The 23,877-nt window shown below is 45.8% G+C and overlaps 1 protein-coding gene across 1 annotated transcript; it reads right to left on the reverse strand.

Annotated features, from left to right (window-relative positions):
• Positions 1-1,202: 1,202 nt before the first annotated feature.
• LOC307200779 (UDP-glucuronosyltransferase 2A2-like) lies at positions 1,203-12,547 on the reverse strand. Its single transcript, XM_079949704.1, has 6 exons — positions 11,727-12,547; positions 10,142-10,290; positions 9,153-9,284; positions 8,710-8,797; positions 6,426-6,645; positions 1,203-1,512 (listed from the first exon to the last, which is right to left on the reverse strand). The coding sequence occupies exons 1-6, from the start codon at positions 12,460-12,462 to the stop codon at positions 1,224-1,226; spliced, it is 1,614 nt and encodes a 537-aa protein (XP_079805830.1). The 5' UTR covers positions 12,463-12,547; the 3' UTR covers positions 1,203-1,223.
• Positions 12,548-23,877: the final 11,330 nt, after the last annotated feature.

Raw genomic sequence — 23,877 nt, forward strand, 5'->3', positions numbered from 1 at the left:
CCCAGCTCCCGCCAAACTAGCAGTTCGAAAGCACGTCAAAGTGCAAGTAGATAAATAGGTACCGCTCCAGCGGGAAGGTAAACGGCATTTCCGTGCGCTGCTCTGGTTTGCCAGAAGTGGCTTAGTCATGCTGGCCACATGACCCGGAAGCTGTACGCCGGCTCCCTCGGCCAATAAAGCGAGATGAGCATCACAACCCCAGAGTCAGCCACAACTGGACCTAATGGTCAGGGGTCCCTTTACCTTTACCTATATATATGTTTAGGGGTACTCTCATTTTGACTCAAGAAAATCACCATTTTATAGTTCAAATTGGGTGGAAATAAATACAGTAAATGGACAAAAGTACAAAGAACATGCATTACACCGGGAAAGAAAGTGAAGTCGATATTGGAGGTGGTAACAACGAAACTGACCAATCACCGTGCTAGATTCCAACTCCTACTTCACACATTAAACGCTCGCTTCTGTCTAAGACTCAGGAAACACCGTGGCAGGAAAAAGCACTGTGAATACCTACAACTCTCCTCTTTCCACTGCTGAATAGAGGGTTGTTAAGGCTGGCTTCAGCTGAGCATTGCAATAATAATAATAATAATAATAATTAATAATAATAATAATAATAATAATTTATTTATTCCCCGCCCATCTGGCTGGGTTTCCCCAGCCACTCTGGGCAGCTCCCAGCAGAATATTAAAAACATGATAAAATACCGAACATTAAAACCTTCTCTAAACAGCTGAAAATGCTTAGCACTTAGTTTATCTTCAAAAATATTGCAAAATTAAGGATTGCTAGAAAGATGTTGGGAAAAGAAAATTATGTGGTTTTAGCAGAAATGACATAAAGAATTAAGTAAAAATGAACTGGTGAAAGAGAGAATGTAAAATTATAGTATATTAAGACAAATTATTAAGATAAAAACAAGGTTGGAAGGATTTGCTGAAATAACAAATTGAATTAGAATACAAAAATGGGAGGTGTGAGGAGGTCAAGGAAATAAGCAAAGGAAAGAAAGCTATGTAAAGGTTTGATCTGGTTTTTTTTTTAATTGTTTGTATTTTTTCTGTCTTTTTATTTTTCTTTTTTCTCTTTTTTCTCTTTGTAATCGTTAAAATTTGAATAAATATTTTTAAAAAAAAAGAAAAAAAGAAAATGCTTAGCACTTTTGGAAGCAGATTCCATAAAGGGGCACACAACAATGGCAGAATCCCAAGAGAAACTATTCTGTTTTCGTCTTCATAATGATCCGAACACGTTTCTGACAATACAATAAACAGCATAAACAGCATTTGACAGCAATAAATGTGAAGACTGCCATGCAACCGATCAAGAAGGCAATGGTATCCAGGGAGTGATATTGGTACCAGGTCAAGTGATGGGCAGCTACTCTCAAGTGCTTGGCACCTTTGTGGCGCATGACAAACTCAATCCAAAAGACAGCCCGGTCTAGCGGCTTTAACAGTTGGTCATGGTGGATCTGTGACAGTCTCATTGCATTTTCCTTATATCTGGAGGAAAGGGAGGTGGGGAAGAGAAATAAAAACAAATTGAGGTAGGCAGAGGCGTAGGAAGGTCAGGTGGTACCCAATGCGGAAAATTTATTGTCAACCCCCCCACGTTGATTTATATACCGTATTTTTCGCTCTATAAGATGCACCAGACCACAAGACGCACCTAGCTTTTGGAGGAGGAAAACAAGGAAAAATATATTCTGAGTCTAAGAAGCCAGAGCAGTAAGAGGGATTGCTGCTCAGTGAAAGCAGCAATCCCTCTTGCTGCTCTGGCTTCTGGGATAGCTGCGCAGCCTGCATTCGCTCCATAAGACGCACACACATTTCCCCTTACTTTTTAGGAGGGAAAAAGTGAGTCTTATAGAGCAAAAAATACGGTATTTTTTTGGCCTGCAAAAATGGTTTTATGTTATTTCATATTTTCTTACAAAGGAATAATAATTAATAATAATAAGAAACTTTTATTTATATCCCGCCCTCCCTGACCAAAGTCAGGCTCAGGGCTGCTAACATCAGATACATAACACTGGTATAAAATCAAACAATAATTAAATTACCTCCTAAAAGCATGTCAAAATCAAATTAAAGTCTAATTAGATGGCTTTCCGCAAGGTTAGGGTTGGGAACAGGAAGAGCTCCACTGAATTGAAATTTCAGCCTTCAAGACATAGGAAAACGGCCAAGTAAAAAGCTATTTTCATGGAGGAGGGTCAAGATATTAACTGATATGCATGAAATTTTATATATAGCTCTATAATCCCTAGTGTGGGACGCGGGTGGCGCTGTGGGTAAAACCTCAGCGCCTAGGGCTTGCCGATTGCATGGTCGGCGGTTCGAATCCCTGCGGCGGGGTGAGCTCCCGCCGTTCGGTCCCAGCTCCTGCTCACCTAGCAGTTCGAAAGCACCCCTAAGTGCAAGTAGATAAATAGGTACTTCTTTATAGTGGGAAGGTAAACGGCGTTTCCGTGTGCTGCGCTGGTGCTGGCTCGCCAGAGCAGCTTCGTCACGCTGGCCACGTGACCCGGAAGTGTCTCCGGACAGCGCTGGCCCCCGGCCTCTTAAGTGAGATGGGCGCACAACCCTAGAGTCGGACACGACTGGCCCGTACGGGCAGGGGTACCTTTACCTTTACCTTATAATCCCTAGTGTACTAAGATAAGACCTTTGGAGCAGGCATTTTCAAAAAAAGTTTTTTTATGAACCGCCCTAGTAAGGCAGTAATTGTTCCTTGATAATTTGTCACTCCCCTCCATGATGCCCCCCCCCCCTTCCTACGCCCCTGGAGATAGGACCAGAACTCAATTTTTGATTTCAGTTTAGCAAGCACTGTAGCATTAAAGTCCTTGATGATTACCCCCAAAATTCAAAATCAACACCTTTATTATGTCATCATGATCAATTGGTTAGCCTTTTGTTGCAACACACCCACATGGGCACACCTCTGGAAACTGTTAAACAGCATTAAAACTTGCCTACTGTTTTCCATTCAAGATCCAAAAGTGACTTATTGCTAATGTTGCAGCTGCTTAACTGAAGGCAATATCCTGCCCAGGTTAATATTTCGGAAATATTGCAACAAAGCCTGTTAGTAAGCAGTAGCAATGGGTGTGGACAGTGAGGTGCCAGGAGCCTGACCAGTTGTGGTTTTCTCTCCATCCTTCTCCCTTGCAAAGATATCGTGGGCACCTAAGTATTTGTACAATTGCAATGCTTAGGTAAAGGTAAAGGGACCCCTGACCATTAGGTCCAGTCGTGACCGACTCTGGGGTTGTGGTGCTCATCTCGCTTTATTGGCCGAGGGAGCCGGCGTACAGCTTCCGGGTCATGTGGCCAGCATGACTAAGCCACTTCTGGTAAACGAGAGCAGCGCACGGAAACGCTGTTTACCTTCCCGCCGGAGCGGTAACTATTTATCTACTTGCACGTTGACGTGCTTTCGAACTGCTAGGTTGGCAGGAGCCAAAGATGTTGGCTATTTGCAGTTTAGTAGCACTGCAGAGAGCTTGCTGGGGAGACCATGCATGACAAGGAACTCAAAAATAACTTTAACAAGGTTTTAATAACAAAAACAAAACTCCTTTTACACTAAACATAACAACAAACATGACCCAACCACCAACCCATCCTCCAGGGTAATGAGAGAGCTAGGTGCTGCTCCTTATATACTATGCCCAAATGCTGACACAGCTTAATTAACACAACCTAGCAGCACCTGCTATGTTTCACAGCTGTAAGACTGGGTCTTGTTATTTGCCCTGGCCCTGGCCCTGGCAACGGGAGCTCACCCTGTCGCGGGGATTCGAACCGCCGACCTTCTGATCGGCAAGTCCTAGGCTCTGTGGTTTAACCCACAGCACCCTCCGCAATGCTTAGCATCTAACTAAACTGAAAATGTGTCTTACTTTGGTTTAGAAGGTGTCCCTGCTATCCAGTTGCTTCACTGCTGGGAGAAAAGTTGTGGGGCCACCACCTCTTAGACCCTCTCTCTATCCTCCTACTTTGCAGTGAAATGGGGCATTTAAACACTGCAGCTGTATAAAAACTTAGCACCTAACTAAGGGCTCATCCACACTTCTGCTTGTGCCGTGCCCAGAAAGCATGCGTCCCAGCGGTTTTCCCCTTGCCCCGTTCCTTTTCAAGGGAAAACTCACTCTTTGGCGATAGATCAGAACAAATGACAATCCAGGGCCAAAAAGGAATTGCTGTTTCCTCCAATTGAGCACTAAAGAGCAGCTTTCTCTTGGGTGGGGGGAAGCAGCAAGACAAGAGGAAGTGTGGATAAGCCCTGAGTGCCATAGCTTGGTTCAAAGTTGGTATCACAATGTCTAGGGTGGATTCATGCCAAAGAAACGGTACATTACTCAACCCATATAAATAGCCAAAGGCGATGACCAATCTGCAGCAACAGAACAAATAGAGTGATACAGATCATACATCTATAACATGAGCTAACACACAAGAAGTGAGAGGAAGGTTACCAGAGACATCAATAAACTGAAAGCCAGGTTGATTTCAAATCAAACAGTTTTATAGTGGTTTTATCCAACTCCTTTTTCCTGATTCTTCTTTTACAGCCAGTGCAGCCCTACTGAATTCTATGGGGATTGCTTCCCCATATGTATGCTGAAATATACTCAGAGTCGAAAGTGGATTCCATGCTCTTTATTCAGCTCATAGCGGTGAGGAGGAATGGAAGTTCCCCCAGAATGTCTGCCTTACAGTGGCGTAGCGTGGGTTGTCAGCACCCGGGGCAAGGCAAGTAATTTGCGCCCCCTAACCCTGGATTTGTGCCCCCTAACCCTACCCCTAACCCTAACCCCCAGATGTTGTGCCCGGTGCGGCCGGCCCCACCTGCACCCCCCACGCTACGCCACTGCTGCCTTATATACATTATTTACACAATGGGCTCCACGTGATTAGCTAATTCCAGGATTCTCCTGTAGGCCAATCAGGTTGCGGGTTCCCTTCCACCTGGAGCTGGATTGGGTGGCTCCTGTGGACCAATCAGACTGCTGCATTCTGAATCCTATTACTCTAGGACCAATCAGACTGCTGCCTTTTGGATCCTATTCAACTCAGTACATAACATATGCACTGCATGGCAGCCTGCATAGCTTAGTCTTAAAGGAGCCACACAGGGCTGTTAATAAGTTGCCCCACCCCCCATAAATTCCCAGACCTGTGTGAAAAGATTATTCCCCTCTTTCCAGAATGTGCAGTAATGTGGAGGCATATTAACTGGGCTAGGAGCTGGGAGATCAGAGTCAAAACCATCACAGAGCCATGAAGTTCCCTCTGTGATCATGGGCCAATTACTGTCTCTCTCAGCGTCAACTCCCTCACAGGGTTGTTGTGAGAATAACATGGGGGGAAGAAAACCACTGTCCCTGATTTTGAACTGGGGGAGGACTGTGTGTGTTGCCAGGTTTGGAGTCATGAAAAACAAACACCTACAAATCAAAGGAGGTGCAAATCTGTGACAGAACCACAATATTTAGGCATATGAGCACCTGACTTTACATGCATATCTTCAGCAAATCCATACTTGCCCGGGTGAGGTGTGCAAGCAGGGTGCAATACATGCCTTGATACTATGGACATTAATTTGAACCATCCTACTTTTTACAGTAGAGACATCACCTTGCCAACAAAGGTCCGTATAGTTCAAGGTATGGTTTTCCCAGTAGTGATGTATGGAAGTGAGAGCTGGACCATAAAGAAGGCTGATCGCCAAAGAATTGATGCTTTTGAATTATGGAGCTGGAGGAGACTCTTGAGAGTCCCATGGACTGCAAGAAGATCAAACCTCTCCATTCTTAAGTAAATCAGCCCTGAGTGCTCACTGGAAGGACAGATCCTGAAGTTGAGGCTCCAATACTTTGGCTACCTCATGAGAAGAGAAGACTCCCTGGAAAAGACCCTGATGTTGGGAAAGATGCAGGGCACAATGAGAAGGGGACGACAGAGGACGAGATGGTTGGACAGTGTTCTCGAAGTTACCAGCATGAGTTTGACCAACTGCGGGAGGCAGTGGAAGACAGGAGTGCCTGGCGTGCTCTGGTCCATGGGGTCACGAAGAGTCGGACACGACTAAACGACTAAACAACAACAACTTTTTACAGTAGCATTTTGAATCTAACACCATTTTGAATTTATCCTTAAAGCAACCCTGTAAAGTAGACTGCAGTGCAATTCTAGGAAATTTTGCAATTCTAGGAAAACAACATGCTCAGTGCTAAGGAGCAATACTCTTCCATAATCAGCTTTTGACACTCTGCATGGTTTATGCCTATTTCCACAGGTAAAGCTGCCATACACCTGGCCCTGAAGCAATTTCACATGCATTCTGCAGACTAATGGAGACCACTATTCATCTCTCACTTTCAGAGGAGAGTTAGCGACTGACTCACGTGGCGTTGAGAATGACAGCCTTCACAGCATCCACTAAATCTTCGGCTTCCATTGTCTGGATGTCCAGCCCCACAGCCATCCCCTTGGCCTTCATGTGCTGAATATTGTCAGGCTGGTCAGCAAACATGGGAATCCCCACTGTGGGAACACCATGGTAAATAGCTTCATAAATCCCATTGATTCCACCATGTGTTATGAAGGCTTTGGTTTTGGGGTGTCCTGGAAGGAGAAGGTGAAACTCTGTTGACTATGGGATGATAAAAGTAGGTTATTAGCATTGGTTCTCAGCAGCAGTGCCCAGCATAGTCCAGCTGTCAGGCAATCTCTGGAGATTGCAGTTCACTATACATAGTAATGTTTCTAGAACTCAACGCTGACTCTGGCCAAGCACACAACAGCTTTGTGAAACAGAGAGAGAGTTTGCAGTCCTTGGTGTCCTGAAGAGTTGAAAACACAAAGTACCAAAAATATAGCACTGTCTGAGGGCTTGGTTTTCCCTGGGGTGTACCCCATGTGTTTCCCCTGCCTCTTCCTGTTATGGGAATGGTTGCTAAACATGGGAACCCCCACTATAGGAATACCATGACAAACAGGTTCATAAATTCCACTGGTTCCACCATGTGTTATAAAAGTACTGGGGTGTCCTGGAGAAGGAAGAGGAAAATTTACTGGATACGAAATGGTTAAATTATAATTGATCTTAAGCTACAGCATTCGAGCTTAGTCCACATGCCATGCTATCCCTGAATGTTGCATATAGATATATCCTCAACAAGAAAGCAGGCAGCACAGAACACAGGAGCGGAGTATACTTGCTGGTTGGACTAGAAAACTCTCAGGGTCCCTTACTACCAGTGGCGTAGCGTGGGGGGTGCAGGGGGGGTCGGCCGCACCGGGCGCAACATCTGGGGTTAGGGTTAGGGGTAGGGTTAGGGGGCGCAAATCCACGGGTTAGGGGGCGCAAATTACTTGCCTTGCCCCGGGTGCTGACAATCCACGCTACGCCACTGCTTACTACACTACAATTCTATGATACTATTGAAGTGTAGATGGGTTCCCATGAAGCAAAACAAAGTGATAACTGCAGGAACCTTTATTGAACTAACAGAACTGGACAAAATAATAATAATAATAATAATAATAATAATAATAATAATAATAATAATAATAATTTTTATTTATACCCCGCCCTCTCCAGCCAAGGCCGGGCTCAGGGCGGCTAACAAGCAATAATAAAAACAAATTGAATGAATACAACTTTAAAAACAAGGTTAAAATACAACATTAAAACATTGAAACATTAAAATATTAAAATGCAGCCTCATCACAGGAGGAGAAGGAAGAAGAAAGGGGGGGGGGGATCAAATTGGCTCCAAGCCAAAGGCCAGGCGGAACAATTCTGTCTTACAGGCCCTGCGGAAAGAAATCAGATCCTGCAGGGCCCTGGTCTCACGAGGCAGAGCGTTCCACCAGGCTGGAGCCAGTGTTGAAAAGGCCCTGGCTCTGGTTGAGGCTAATCTGACTTCCTTAGGGCCCGGGACCTCTAGGGTGTTGCTATTTATGGACCCTGAGGCTCTCCGTGGGGCATACCGGGAGAGGCGGTCCCGTAGGTACGAGGCTCCTAGGCCGTGAAGGGCTTTAAAGGTCAAAACCAGCACCTTAAATCTGACCCTGTACTCCATTGGGAGCCAGTGCAGCTGGAAAAGCACTGGGTGAACATGCTCCCATAGCAGAGACCCTGTGAGGAGTCCCGCTGCAGCATTCTGCACCCGCTGGAGTTTCTGGGACAGCTTCAAGGGCAGCCCCGCGTAGAGCGAATTACAGTAGTCAAGCCTGGAGGTGACCGTTGCATGGATCACTGTGGTCAGGTCATGGCGGGAAAGAACAGGGGCAGAGCAACTGCTTATATTCATTTCTGAATGTCTGGGCCACTCCCAACGTGATTGGCTATCTAAACTTCTAAGCTGCGAATCATAACTCAGAGTTTAAGGGCCAATGGCAGTGGCCCAAATGCTGAAATGTTCTGTGGTTGGATTATCATGTATCGAATCAGGACACAGGGGCTCAGAATCCCTAGTCCGGACTCAAGCTCAGGCAAACACAGACCACTGGATACATAACAACTACCATTTTGTGATCAGGAATGGATCAGAATAGAACAAGGGGAGAATGCTAATTGCTGTCATGAGTGAGGAAAGTGAGGATGGAGGAGAGATATTTCCTAGGGATTGGCAGAACACAGCAATGAAGCCATAACTGCAACAAGCATGAGGTCTCTCTCACCGAGAAGATCATTTTGTGGTATCCAGTCATAAATCCTGGTGTTGGCACCTAAAGTTTCTGGTCTTTTCCCTTTGTGGCGCCAAAGAACCTGGATTAGAAAAAAAGAGGAAAGCTTCCATGACTCCTACATTCATAGCGTAGGTGTAAAATTTAAGAAAAACAAACTAAAAGTTATCCAGAGCAAATTCCATCTGCTTCTCAAAGCAGACCTTGGGGAGTCTACCTTCTTCTCTATGAATTATTCTGCACCAATAATTAACTCTCATAACATGTATTAGACAAGGATAGCTTCAACGTCTAACACAACTCTAATGTATTTAAGTAAAGGGATGTAAAGGGATGCAGTTTCACAGGTCAGTTAAGGGAATTGACGCAGCATTTTCACATGTCCACTATACAACTTTTTGTTTTTGTTTTCTTTACCAAACAACATGAATACTGACCTTCTGTGGAAGCTGGCTAAGTGCCGAAGCAACGATGTTGCTCTTTTCATCCGTTAAGTTTGCAACAAGAGAGCCCAGAGAAAACACCACAATGCCATGTTCCCCTGAACTCTGGACAAATTCTTCCATTTCCTGTTAAAAGTTCAAAGCACATTTTAAAAATAAATATATTGACAAGTCACATTCCTAAATGTCTTTTCCGTTTGAACCTGATGCATGAGTAGCAATGTGAATATTTTTCTTGATATTTAATGTTGTGAGGGAGTGTTTGAGAAATGATCTTTAACTTCCAGCTTCCAAACTGTTCTTTAGGCTCCATGGAAGCCTATTAGAGTTCTAAAGGTAAAAGGTAAAGGACCCCTGGATGGTTAAGTCCAGTCAAAGGCAACTATGAGGTGCGGCACTCATCTCGCTTTCAGGCTGAGGGAGCCGGTGTTTGTCCACAGACAGCTTTCCAGGTCATGTGGCCAGCATGACTAAACCGCTTCTGGCACAACAGAACACCGTGACAAGTGCCAGAGCACACAGAAACGCCAGTTACCTTCCTGCCACATTGGTACCTATTTATCTACTTGCACCGTTGTGCTTTCTAACTGCTAGGTTGGCAGGAGCTGCTACAGAGCAACGGGAGCTCACTCCATCGCGGGGATTCGAACCGCCGACCTTCCAATCGGCAAGCCCAAGAGACTCAGTGGTTTAGACCACAGCGCCACCCAGAGAGCAGAGTAGTCAACAGACAAAGTCACTGGTCACTCCAACTGCAGACACCTTTTCTCCACTTTTTCACCTGTGCTTTTCACATCAGCCTGAAAAGCAGAAATTAAGCAAGCCAAGTTCTTCCTGGCACAACTATATCAGTGATGATAAGCTTCCATCCTGCTCATTAACTACATTTGCTACACTTCTCATAATGTATAATTCACTCAGCAAGAACAATGGGACCTTCTCTGAAGAAAGCACGCCTAACTGAAATTTGGTTTCAGAATTACCTCTGGCAAAGGCTTGGCTGGCTGACACTGCAGACCCCCCACAAACTCAAAATTTGGTAGGAGAGGCCGTGGGAATTCAAGGTCCCAGTAGGTACGGATCAACCAGATTTCGGCTTTCCCCATCACTTCACACTGAGTTGTGGGTCTTCCTGTCGAATGAGAAAGAGGAATGAGGTTACATTCAGCTTGTCTCTCCTTCACATTTTCAACATTTCCACAAATAGTGAAAGCTGGTTCATACATTACATTTCAACTGGACACCTAAAAAAAAGTAAGAGATGTGAACAGGAACTGTGGACAGATAGAAATACATGTATTATGAGCACTCATTCACTAGCAAGCCTGGACTGGCTATGGCTCCTTGACGGATATTCTTTCAGGGGAAGTCCAAGTTTTCTCCTCCATAATGTTAGAAAGAACCAATTGGCCTGAAGTCAGCATTGGTAGCTGAATGTGCCCCAGAACTAGTGACAATCTATTGACAAACCAGGCCATTGGTTCAGTTCTTGTCACTGAATTCTGCATAGAACCCTGTGCAGATACTATCTGTTGCAGTTTTTGGTTCCTTCGGCTTCCTTGACTTTCTTACCCCCTCAACATTACCGATGCATTGAGAACACATCTTCCCCTCAAAACAACAACAGTGTGGTGGTGATCACACATACAGCTGTATGAAGATTATCTTCATGTGGTATCTTTCCGATGTGCAGGAGCTAAGGACAGGTCAATTGTGGCTGCTCTCAGTTTCTTTCTTCCGCAATCAATTGTCCACATTAGTGCATTAAAATGTCATTCATTTAAAAAGTTTTCACAAAAAAAGTGTCACTCCTAACAGACATATTATTGTATGCACTTTTGCATATTATACACATCTTTGCAAGCAGTTTCCCCTAATATACTAAGCTATTCTCACAAATGTATGCATTTCCCTGCATGCTTCACATAACTTACACATTTTTGTACAATTCTTTTGGTCGATTGAACTGCATCGCAAAATTCTGGTAACTCCAGTTTCAAAGCATAGTTGTGTGTCTGTCACTCCGAGAAGTGGAATTTACTTTTTTTTAAAAAAAAAAAATATTTATTAAATTTTTACATAGCTTTACAATATCAGATCAAGTTTCTCCACCATCCATTGCAATAAAACACATCAGTAAAATACCACACAGAAGGATCCTGATGAAATTATAGATAGAACGACATAAAAGTTGCTTGTTCATCATTTGTTGAGTGGTGGAAAAGAGCAGAAAATCCCAGAATAATGTCTGTGCTTCAACTCCAAAGCTAATTTTTGATATGATTCTAGTTCAATTTGCACTCAGGTGAAGCAATAAAAGAACAAAGCAGGTAAGATTCACTCCTCACTCCCTTACAGATGATTAGGCTCTAAAGCTTAGTAGAGTCTTTTCCCAGCTGACTGTGGCTCTACACAGCCCCAGGATGAGGCCCTTCCAATCTTGCTGCTTGCAGGCCCTTTCTAACTGGTCATGCCAAGGACTGAAGTTGGAATCCTTGACCTCTTTAGAGCATCTACTCTACCAAATAATCACAATACTTTGGGAAGAAGAAACAAAAACAGGCTTACCTAAAACCTGACTGTAATAAGAGTCCCAGTCTCCATACCAGGTCTGGAAAACATGGTCTTGCACAAGGTAAGATATTATATTCTTCACCCTTTCTCCAAATGACATTCTGTCCGTGAGCCCAGACAAGACAGCAGGGGCATAGGAAGGAGGGGCAGGTATCTTGCCACAGTGTCTCTCCACCGTTAAGCCTGGCGTGAACTGCAGGGTGTACACAAACGGGATGTCCATTTTCACAGCAATCAGGTCGCCACAGGGTGTCGCAGGGTCTGCAAGGAGCACATCATAGTTGCTCTTTTTCAGGCGGGCCATGAGTTCCTGATCAGCCAGTACATTTTCACACTTGAACTTATGGAACTCATGTACTTTCCTCATCATCTTTCGCATCTCTTGGTAAAACCTGTAGAAGGTCAGAGCAGTTGGCTTGTGGTCCAGCAACAACGTGACGAATTCCTCAAAGAACGTCTGGGCCTCATCCTTTCCATAGGGCACAGGGAACACCTCAAACTTGGCAGCTGATATATCATCACTGGGTTCGATTAAGATGGACGCTGAAGGGGCTAGTATGCTGACGTTGTGACCTCTATGCAGCAGTTCCTGGATAATGACCTTAATATTTAGCCAGTGGCTGGCATCCTCTGGCCAGATAAGCACATTCCCACAGAAAATGTTTCCTACTAAGGCAAGCTGAAGTATTAACAATTGAATTGCAACCGCTCTTGCTGAGGTGGGGGCCATGATGTGTTTTTCTGGGAAAGCCAAATATTCGTCTTCTGTCACTTGTCAACAAAGATGTCATTCAGTGCATAAAACTCCTATTCCACACCCTACTTCAGAGAAGACTTTTTACCAAGTGTGTTGAGTCTTGATTTTTAACTGTCCAGGTGGAACACTGTTTGAAGATTTCTGGAATGAGAAGACAAATGGCACAAGCCATCTCCATCACTATTTCAACTGAATGATATTTTTACATAACCATAACCAATAGAAATCTACTACCCACACCAATAAAATTACTCGAATATCATTTTATTCAAATAGATGAGGCACCTATCTTCTCCTAGGCTATATCGCTCAGGTCCTTGGGGTATAGGCTAATGGCAGCTGTTCCAGTGGCATAGCAGCTTCGATATATTTGGGGGTATAGGATTTGTCAGGGAACTGGCATCAGGGCCGGAGGGAGAGAGCAAAATCCAGAGGGATTCCAGAGAGCGTCCCGGGATTGGGAGAGGCAGCCCATCTTCTGGGGAAGAGAATCAGCGTAGCACCAGTGGAGAAGGGGGGCAGATGGGGGAAGCGGCCAGGCGGTCCCATGACTCCTTGCCGGGGACCAGCAGGGAGAGCAGGGGTCCTCCGCTGCTTACGCCCTCCTTCCGCAGAAGGCTTTCACGCAGAGAGAGCAGGAAGAGACTAGGCGTCAAAGAGCTTCTTTGCTGGAAGAAGTTTAAGAAATGCCCACTGACGGATTCTGCCAGCGATTGAGACAGTGAGTGGCTGTCGGGACAGAAAAGGTTCACTCAGGCAACCCAGCCAGGTGTTTGCACCGGCTTACGCACGAGCAACCCCTAGAACCATTACAGGATTGTTCATGGAGTTTTCTTGGCAGGGATACTGGAGTGGCTTGCTGGTTCCTACTCCAGGTGACAAACCTAGACAGCATCTTAAAAAGCAGAGACGTTACCTTGCCAAAAAAAGTCCGTATAGTTAAAGCCATGGTTTTCCCAGTAGTGATGTACGGAAGTGAGAGATGGACCATAAAGAAGGCTGATCGCCAAAGAATGGACACTTTTGAATTATGGAGCTGGAGGAGACTCTTGAGAGTCTCATGGACTGCAAGAAGATCAAACCTATCCATTCTGAAGGAATTCAGCCCTGAGTGCTCACTGGAAGGACAGATCGTGAAGCTGAGGCTCCAGTACTTTGGCCATCTCATGAGAAGAGAAGACTGTTGGGAAAGATGGAGGGCACAAGGAGAAGGGGATGACAGAGGACGAGATGGTTGGACAGTGTTCTCGGAGCTATGAACATGAGTTTGACCAAACTGCGGGAGGCAGTGGAAGACAGGAGTGCCTGGCGTGCTCTGGTCCATGGGGTCACAAAGAGTCGGACATGACTAAACGACAAATTGGATTGTTCTACTACTTTCACCAAGCACAACTTAACCTTTTATTTCCCCAGCTTGGATGACCCTCCTACTAACTGCGTTCATGGCATTCCAACATGCAGACATCATGCCCATTATATTTGCAGAGCAGAGTAGACATGTGAAGCAACCTTCCTGGGACTGTTCCACTGGGAACAGGGGGGAGATTACCTGTCTATTTCCTCCCTGCACACTGAAAGCTCGCATGTCAGTGGGGAGAAAGCAGGCTCAGACATTTTTCCTTGCCATCTGCTAGGAGTGCATAGACATGCTATCTTGTATGTGGACATGAGTCCCAATCTGGGAGGACGGCAGGATGCAAATATATTAAAATGATAATAAGAAGAATCGACTTCCACATGCAGCCTGCAGTGGTACAGTGCCAGTGTTCTGTGTTTGCAGTGCCGGATTAAATGTTTTAGAGAAGGAAGTGTCCCAGAATTGCAGCCTTAGCTGCCTTAGGGGCCAGTTCCTTTGCAGGGCTACACTGTTGTAATTGCTGTTTCTCTTTCATTATTTTATTTTACGGTAAAATGGAGCATTGAAAGAAAAAGAAAGAAAACAAAAAGAGGAAACAGAAAATAAAAGTTCCACATCTAGCCCAGCCCTCAGCCCCTCAAGGTTCCAACATTTGGGGACCCTTCATCATTACGAAGTCATCATGGCGACTGCATCATAAACCGTACTTTTCTGTGTATAAGGCAAGATTTTTGGTGTTATTGGTGGCTGCGGGAAGGGCTGGTGTGGATTTGCTGTCGCTGCGACAACTGGGCAGGCAATTGGCGATTTCTGGTGGCGATGGGACATATGAAAGGCAGCTTTGGGGATGTGCGCGAGTGGCAGTGTAAGTCAGGTGGGTGAGCGATTTTCGTCAATCCCCCCTTTAAAAAGCTCAATACCAATCCTTCCCCCCCCCCAAATATTTTGAAATACGGGGCATCTTATACACGGGGGTATATTATACACACAAAAATACGGTACCTTGGGTCACATGATTCCCTTCGCCCTCAGCTTGGCCAACAATTCACTTTGCCTTCCACCAATACAAAATATTTTAGGTGTCTCCTGACTTACCTGGCTTTGTTGAGATTCCCACTCCCTGGTGCAGTAGTAGAGAAGCAAAGGTTTCTTCAGTCTCATAGGAAGACTGCACACTGCTGGTGGAAATTGACTATTTAAGCATAAAACACAACTGAGCCCCATGAGCTCTAATAATTACAATCCACACCCTTACCAGTAACAAACAAAAAGCCTAAAGGTTTTCCTGTAATATTTTTTGCAAAGCTGGTGATCACCAAAATTACTAAATTTTAACATTCCTTCCCTCAGGTTGTATTATAAGCATTTCCTGCTATGGCGCAAGCAGAAAGCACACTGTTCACTTCCAAAAAATCAGAGAAAGAGACGGGAAGGAAGAAAAAAAGAACAGAGAAATGTGGAAAGGCAGGAAATTTGGGGAAATGAAAAAGGCGAGAGGAAGCAAGAAAAAAAACAGGTGCATTAATTTTTTTGTTGTTTATTAAATTTTATATTTCCCTTCAGCTGTAGATTTGAGGGTAGTTCACAGCATAGAACTACAAGGAAATTTAAGAACGTTTTCATGTATGCGACAACGGCGGCAAGAGTCTTAATAGCACAAGGAGGGAAGAATAAAGAAACCCCGACTAAAGAACTGTGGCAAGAGAAATTGATGGACTATGCGGAATTGGCGAAATTGACACACAAACTGCGTGACAAGGACAACTGTGACTTTAGAGAAGAATGGGAACCTTTTACAAAGTATTTCAAGAAACAACAAAATGAATTGGACTCCTTGGCAGGTTTTGAATAAAGATACACAAATTTATTATTAATAACACATAGAAAAGGTAAAGGGACCCCTGACCATTAGGTCCAGTCGTGACCGACTCTGGGGTTGCGGTGCTCATCTCACTTTATTGGCCGAGGGAGCCGGCGTACAGCTTCCGGGTCATGTGGCCAGCATGACTAAGCCGCTTCTGGTGAATCAGAGCAGCACATGGAAACGCCATTTACCTTCCCGCCGGAGTGGTACCTATTTATCTACTTGCACTTTGATGTGCTTTTGAACCGCTAGGTTGGCAGGAGCAGGGACTGAGGAACGGGAGCTCACCCCATCGCGGGGATTCAAACCGCCGACCTTCTGATAGGCAAGTCATAGGCTCTGTGGTTTAACCCACAGCGCCACCCTTCATTAATAACACACAGATAGATAAATTAAGGATCTTTATAACTTTATAATCTGCAGAGAAGTATATGTATTGTAAAACCAGAGAGAGGACCTGAGGACCTGAGGGAAGTCAGGGGGGAGGGGAGGGTGGGTTTTTTTCTGGGGAGGGGAAAAAATGGGGGGGGGGAGAGAAATTAAGGATGATGTGACTTTTGATAAAATGTTATGTTGAAATTCCTAATAAAAAACTTTTTTAAAAAAAACACGGTAACATTAACAACCTTAAAAAAAAAAAGAACTACAAGATAAAAACAAAATATACACAATAAAAACAAGAATGGGGGTGTAAGGGAATTCCCCCAATTATTTGGGGGAAATAGGTTATCTACATTCCTTAAGCTATAGTTGGGTCTTATTACCTTCTCTGAGCCTACACCCAAAATTATAACTTGTGATGAGGATTTGTCGCAAAATGGCTATTATCCCTGTAAAATGTGTTGGAAGATTCTGTTTATAAGGACCGCTTCCCTTCCAGGAAGGCGGCAGTTGCAGCCCGCACAACTCCTCAGTGGACAGGGGGCGGCCTCTACGTCTTTCGTGCCTGGCCATTTGCCTTGGGTTCGGCCAGTCACAGGGGAGGACAGGATAGCCCGGTAAATTCTAAATTTAAATTAGCCAATGGTAGTGTGGGTGTGTTGTAGGGCTTCAGTGGCAGACTGAAGGAACCCAGCTGCCCAGAGTGGATAATAATGGGCTTGATGCCAGTCCATCGCTGTGTTATTGGGAGCCAGCAGTGCAGTCAGAAACCCACCTTAAAAGGTAAAGGTAAAGGGACCCCTGACCATTAGGTCCAGTTGTGACCGACTCTGGAGTTGCAGCACTCATCTCGCTTTATTGGCTGAGGGAGCCGGCGTACAGCTTCCGGGTCATGTGGCCGGCATGACTAAGCCGCTTCTGGCGAACCAGAGCAGTGCACGGAAACACCTTTTACCTTCCTGCCGGAGTGGTACCTATTTATCTACTTGCACTTGGACATGCTTTCGAACTGCTAGGTTGGCAGGAGCAGGGACTGAGCAATGGGAGCTCACCCTGTCACAGGGATTCAAACCGCCAACCTTCTGATCGGCAAGTCCTAGGCTCTGTGGTTTAACCCACAGCGCCACCCGCGTCCCTGCCTGAAACCCACCTTACAAATTGGAATTGCCCTCGAAGTAAGTGGGCAATGTATATTGAGCACCTTGATGTGAGATAATCAGACGCCATATTTGGGGCCAGGAACAATTTTGCCTGCAAACAATTTGACCCCATTTGGAGGCTTTGCCTTCCTCATAGCAGTTGTCACAACTCTCAGCGGATAATGCATTAGGTTGAATCCTGAGTCCAGTGGTTTTCAACCAGTGTACCCTGGCACTCTGGGGTGCCTTGAATAATGATCAGGGGTGTCATGGGCAGGGCCGTCTTTAGCAGATGCGGCGCCAGGGTGCAAATATTGTGTGCCCCCAAATTACCACGGATAGTAGGGGGGTGTGAAGCTGCACACTGCCAGCCATGGGGAGGGGTCCGCAACTCTCCCCCATGCCGCTGTGGCTTGGGAGGGAAACTGTGTGCCCGTCAGCCATATGCCGTATTTTTCGCTCTATAACACGCACCAGACCATAACACGCACATAGTTTTTAGAGGAGGAAAACAAGAAAAAAAATATTCTAAACGAAATAGTGGATATATGATTTTTGTGGTTCATGCTGTGGCCACAGACATGTGATCTGACAGTGAGTTTGGAGTAGCCCAATGCAAAAATCCTGAGGATCCATGTGGATCCATGCTTTGTAACCACGGAGGAGGGAAGGAAGGGGAAGCATGGATCCTCTGCAGCAGATCCCCCCCGCCATCCGCAGGCATTCGCTCCATAACACGCACAGACATTTCCCCTTACTTTCTAGGAGGAAAAAAGTGAGTGTTATGGTGCAAAAAATACGGTAGTTTATATATATAATTTTTTATTAGGGTTTTTTTTTTACATATCATTTTCGACAGTAATTAAACATACTTTTACATCTTATTCAAATTTTTGACTTCCATCAATCCTGTCTGAAAATTTTCCAATCTAATCTCTCAGTAGGCATTTCCTATCTTCCCGATTACATTTCAAACTCATAACCAATATCTCTATCTTTTTCTACTTTGTAACACTTTGTATGTTTCTCCTTACAAAACTTCTTGTAGTCCTACTAGTGTAATTTGTTGATTACAGTTGCTCTTCAAATAATTCATATACTTCTTCCAATCTTCTGTAAATCTCTGGTCTCACAGGCTTCAAATCCTTCCTGTCATTTTGATGGTATATTACACCAGTGAAATTAGCTAAAATGTATAAGACAAATAATAAATGTTGGAAATGTAAAGAAAAAGAAGGAACATTTTATCATATGTGGTGGGAATGTAAAAAAGTAAAGAACTTCTGGGAAATGATATATAATGAGATGAAAAAGATGTTGAAATATACATTTAAAAAAACAACAACACAGAAGCATTTTTACTTGGCATTACAGGTCAAGACATTAATAGGCAAGATGTTAAATTGTTTTTATATGCAACAACTGCGGCAAGAGTATCGTTAACCCAGAAATGGAAACAAGAAGAAATTCTGACGAACGAAGAATGGCAGATGAAATTAATGGGCTATGCAGAATTGGACAAAATGACCCGCCAGCCATATAGTTAGAGGGGTGCAGCTTCCCTCCTAAGCCTCTACAGGGATTGCTCTCCTCCTGTGGGGGCTTGGGAAGGAAGCTGCGCACCCGCCAGCCATATAGTTGGAGGGGAGCAGCTGATGGGTGTGCTGACGGGAGGCCGCTGGCAAAGCTGTGCAGCTCCCCACTCGCTGGGGCACCCCTGAGAGGCCGGCGCCCTGGTGCAATGAACCACTAAGCCCTATGGGAAAGATGGCTCTGGAAATGAGCAACACTGGCCTCTGTCCCTCTTTCCTCCCCTCTCTCCTCTGATGCCCTCTTGTGTCTCTGCCTCCCCAAGGCTTGCACAGCTGTTGGTTGCAGCAGCCCTGGCTACTAGCTCTACAGGCGAGTGGTGCCTCTGGGGCTGGTCCTGGGGCACTGGTTGCCAGAAGCTAAAGCAGCCTTGGAGTAAGCAGGCAAGTGGGCGAGGAAGCCCAGCCAGCCAATCTGCCAGCCCCTGCTGTTGGGAATGGACAGACAAGTGGGAGGCTGGCAGGCGCTACGCTGGCCTTTCTTCTGCTTGCTGTGTGCAAGGTCTGCCTGGGAGCTGAGTGCCCAGTGCTGAAGGAGAGGGCCTGGCAGCGCCCACTGCTGCCACCTAAGGTAAGGTGCTGGCCTCCTGTTCACCTTTGGCCAGTCTCTGTTGCGCCACTAAGGCTGGGGGCATCCTCTTCCCAGGGCCCTGGTGGGCAGTGTCAGGAGGCACCTCTCTTGGGGGCTGGAGGGGGCAGCTCAGAGATCGGGACAGCAGCTGCCCAGAGGACTCCCAAGGAGAGAAGGCTGAGGGAACACTCCACAAGGGAGGGTGTTCGAAAAAGGGTGAGAGCTCTGCAGGCAAGGGGTGACATAACTGGGCTTCAGAGCTCCACAGGGGTGCCACAGAAAGAATGTAACTGGCCAAGGGAGCTGTGGACTCAAAACAGTTGAAAACCTCTGCATTAGTCTATTACCGGGGATTGAGGTGGATCAAGTGCAAGATCTCAGGGTACTCTGGTAAAGGGGTCTGGGTGGAATATTCTATCCAGAAGCCCAGTTGGAGAGCGAAAGAGCCATTGTTGTTTAGTTGCGTTCGACTCTTCGTAACCCCATGGACCAGAGCACGTCAGGCACTCCTGTCTTCCACTGCCTCCCGCACTTTGGTCAAACTCTTTTTTTTTTTTTAAGATATTTATTAAAGTTTCAAAAAAAAGATTACAGCATAAGAAAAAGAAAAAAGGGGGGGGGAATACAGAATACAGAAAAATAAAAACAGTTAAAAACAAATCAGTCTTTTCATGTCTTGTCTTTCATTTGCTTGTTTCCCTGACCTCCTCACACCTCCCTTTTTTTGTATTCCAGTTCAGTTAGTTAATTCAGCAAACCCTTTCCCTCCTTATTTTTATCTTAATCCTTTACCTTGATGTATTATAACTTTGCATTCTCACCTAATAACAATCCATTTTTACATACTCCTTTATAACATTGCTGCTAAAACCACTTAACTTCATTCCGACATCATTCTAGCATTCATTAATTTTGCAGTATTTGTGTAAGTAATCTTTAAATTTCTTCCAATCTTCTTCCACCGACTCTTCTCCCTGGTCTTGGATTCTGCCAGTCATTTCCGCCAGTTCCATATAGTCCATGACCTTCATCTGCCATTCTTCCAGGGTGGGTAGATCTTGTGTCTTCCAATACTTTGCAATGAGTATTCTTGCTGCTGTTGGAGCATACATAAAAAAAGTTCTATTCTTCTTTAACACCAATTGGCCGACCATGCCCAGGAGAAAGGCCTCTGGTTTCTTCAGAAAGGTATATTTAAATACCTTTTTCATTTCATTATAGATCATCTCCCAGAAAGCCTTAATCTTTGGGCACGTCCACCAGAGGTAAAAGAATGTACATTCATTTTCTTTACATTTCCAACATTTATTATCAGGCAAATGATAGATTTTTGCAAGCTTGACTGGTGTCATGTACCACCTGTAAATCATTTTCATTAAGTTTTCTCTTAAGGCATTACATGCCATAAATTTCATACCTGTGGTCCATAACTGTTCCCAGTCAGCCAACATAATGTTGTGTCCGACATCTTGTGCCCATTTTATCATAGCAGATTTCACCGTTTCATCCTGAGTGTTCCATTTCAACAGCAAGTTATACATTCTTGATAATATCTTAGTTTTGGGATCTAACAGTTCTGTTTCCAATTTTGATTTTTCCACCTGGAAACCAATTTTCTTGTCCAAATTGTAAGCCTCCCTTATTTGATCACTTTGGTCAAACTCATGCTGGTAGCTTCGAGAACATTGTCCAACCATCTCGTCCTCTGTCGTCCCCTTCTCCTTGTGCCCTCCATCTTTCCCAACATCAGGGTCTTTTCCAGGGAGTCTTCTCTTCTCATGAGGTGGCCAAAGTATTGGAGCCTCAGCTTCACGATCTGTCCTTCCAGTGAGCACTCAGGGCTGATTTCCTTCAGAATGGATAGGTTTGATCTTCTTGCATGTGATGGCCCGGGAATCCGATTCAGAGGCTGAACCGGAGGAATCCCAGCCTGCACGGGAGTCCCCGCCTCCAGGGCCGGCTGAGCTGGGGCAGGGCCTTGATTCTGAAGCGCCTGCACCTGTGCCGGATCCTCAGGAGCAGGCACCAGGTGAATCCACTCTGGCTCCGGAGGTGGTTGAGGACTCAGTGCGTACAGGTGAGTCTCCCCCTGGGTCCAGTAACCCTTCAGCCTCTCCTGAACTGCAGAGGCGAAGGGCAGAAGGCGAAGGGAACTGGTTTCTCCCAGGAGGAGTGCTCGCCTTAAGGCCAGGAGAGGCGGGTCTCCTGGGGGCCAGGACCGCCCCTGGCCTCAGAGAAGATAAAGGCCAGTCAGCCCGGTCCCAGGTTGTGGGAGCAACGTCGTTGAAGAGCTGTTTCAGCCAGCATCCAGTCCTGTTCCCCCAGAGTTCCTGTCCTTGCCCGGCTTCTCGCTGTGGACCCCGCTTCGCCCGTGGAGGACTGTCTGCCGACCCTCAACTCAGGTCCTGGACCTCGCCCCACGGTAACCTCCCCCCTGGACCAGCAAATTGCAGTCCATGGGACTCTCCAGAGTCTCCTCCAGCACCATAATTCAAAAGCATCAATTCTTCGGCGATCCGCCTTCTTTATGGTCCAGCTCTTACTTCCATACATCACTACTGGGAAAACCATAGCTTTAAGAGCCATAGAGTTTCCCAATGGCCACCTGGAAACCAGCTTGGTTGACGTATGTCTTGAGGTGACCCTTAAACTGGGCACAACCCTGTTCGACATCAGCCTTCAGGCAGGAGACTGACTCAGAATGCTTACCCAGTGCCTAAGCCAAGGCCTACTGACACCTGTAACCAATAAAGTTGTGGCTATCTTCAATTCCAGAAAGTTGTGTCTGCTTATTCTAATGTTTCTCAGCCCCCCCAGGGCTCACAAGAGTTAAGGGTCTTCACAAAATGGCTACAAAAAAAAGAGCCAGTGTGGTGTAGTGGTTAAGAGTGGTGGACTCGTAATCTGGTGAACTGGGTTCGATTCCCCGCTCCTCCACCTGCAGCTGCTGGGTGACCTTGGGCTAGTCATACTTCTCTGAAGTCTCTCAGCCCCACTCACCTCACAGAGTGTTTGTTGTGGGGGAGGAAGGGAAAGGAGAATGTTAGCCACTTTGAGACTCCTTAGGGTAGTGATAAAGCAGGATATCAAATCAAAACTCTTCTTCTTCTACTACTCAAAAACTGCCTGGTTCTTGCCTCTAGCAATGTCAAACAGAGGTGTAAGCCTGCCCGCCTGAAGGGCGGGTCACCATCGAGTCCCTAGAGCAACGTAAATTTCCCAACATGCATTCCATGACAGGTAATTTTATACCAGGCAATGACTGCCCATGCATTTTAGAGAGAGCAAACCCAAAGAGTGCTCAGAGACTGAGAGACATATAATAAGTGGATGGTTGTGAGGAGAGAAAAATAGATGGAAGCTGGCGGTGGCAAAAACCTCTAGGAAAGCAGAAAAAGCCAATTCATAAGGGATGGGGGACACTTTCTCAAAAAGTGACTCTTTATTTCTCTACTCCCCATTCCTATACCAGCCAAAACATATTTCTTCACCCAGATTAAGGATGCTCGGTCCCTGCTCCTGCCAACCTAGCAGTTCGAAAGCACGTCAAAGTGCAAGTAGATAAATAGGTACCGCTCCGGCGGGAAGGTAAACGGCGTTTCCGTGCACTGCTCTGGTTCGCCAGAAGCGGCTTAGTCATGCTGGCCACATGACCCAGAAGCTGTACGCCAGCTCCCTCAGCCAATAAAGCAAGATGAGCGCCGCAACCCCAGAGTCGGCCATGACTGGACCTAATGGTCAGGGTTCCCTTTACCGTTTTATCATCTCTTTCCCCCAAATAACTGTGGGCATTTCCCAAATAACTCCCCTATTATTCTCAAGGCACCTCTGCTCTTTTTGCTTCCTCTCTGCCTTTTACGTTTCTCCAAATTCCCCATCCTTTCTTCCCCTCCTTTCTTATGTGTTCCCCCCCCTCCTTCCCATACCTTTCTCTGCTAATTCTTATTTTCTGTTTCCTCTTTCCCATTCTTCATTTCAGTTACGAGAAGTTTCAGAAAGGATAGCATGTTTTTTGCTTGCGCCACACCCAAGGGGAAAGTTCGAAATAAACCCTGAGGGAATGAATGTGCTCAAATGTGTGCAACGGTAGTTGGGGAGTCAAAAGTTAGTAAGTGTAAGGGTCACCAGCTTCCAAAGGACAGCCTTGGGTGACCTTTTATGTTAGTGATGAGAGTGTGGGCCGTAGCAGTTGAATTCCTCTGGTGCTCAATTGAGCTTGATACTGGAACAGACGCAGTATCAAGAGGGGACGCAGGTGGCGCTGTGGGTTAAAGCCTCAGCGCCTAGGGCTTGCCGATCGAAAGGTCGGCGGTTCGAATCCCTGCGGCGGGGTGCGCTCCCGCTGCTCGGTCCCAGCGCCTGCCAACCTAGCAGTTCGAAAGCACCTCCGGGTGCAAGTAGATAAATAGGGACCGCTTACCAGCGGGAAGGTAAACGGCGTTTCCGTGTGCGGCTCTGGCTCGCCAGAGCAGCGATGTCACGCTGGC

Source organism: Podarcis cretensis, assembly GCF_951804945.1.
Source record: "Podarcis cretensis genome assembly, chromosome: 13".
Classification (NCBI taxonomy): domain Eukaryota; kingdom Metazoa; phylum Chordata; class Lepidosauria; order Squamata; family Lacertidae; genus Podarcis; species Podarcis cretensis.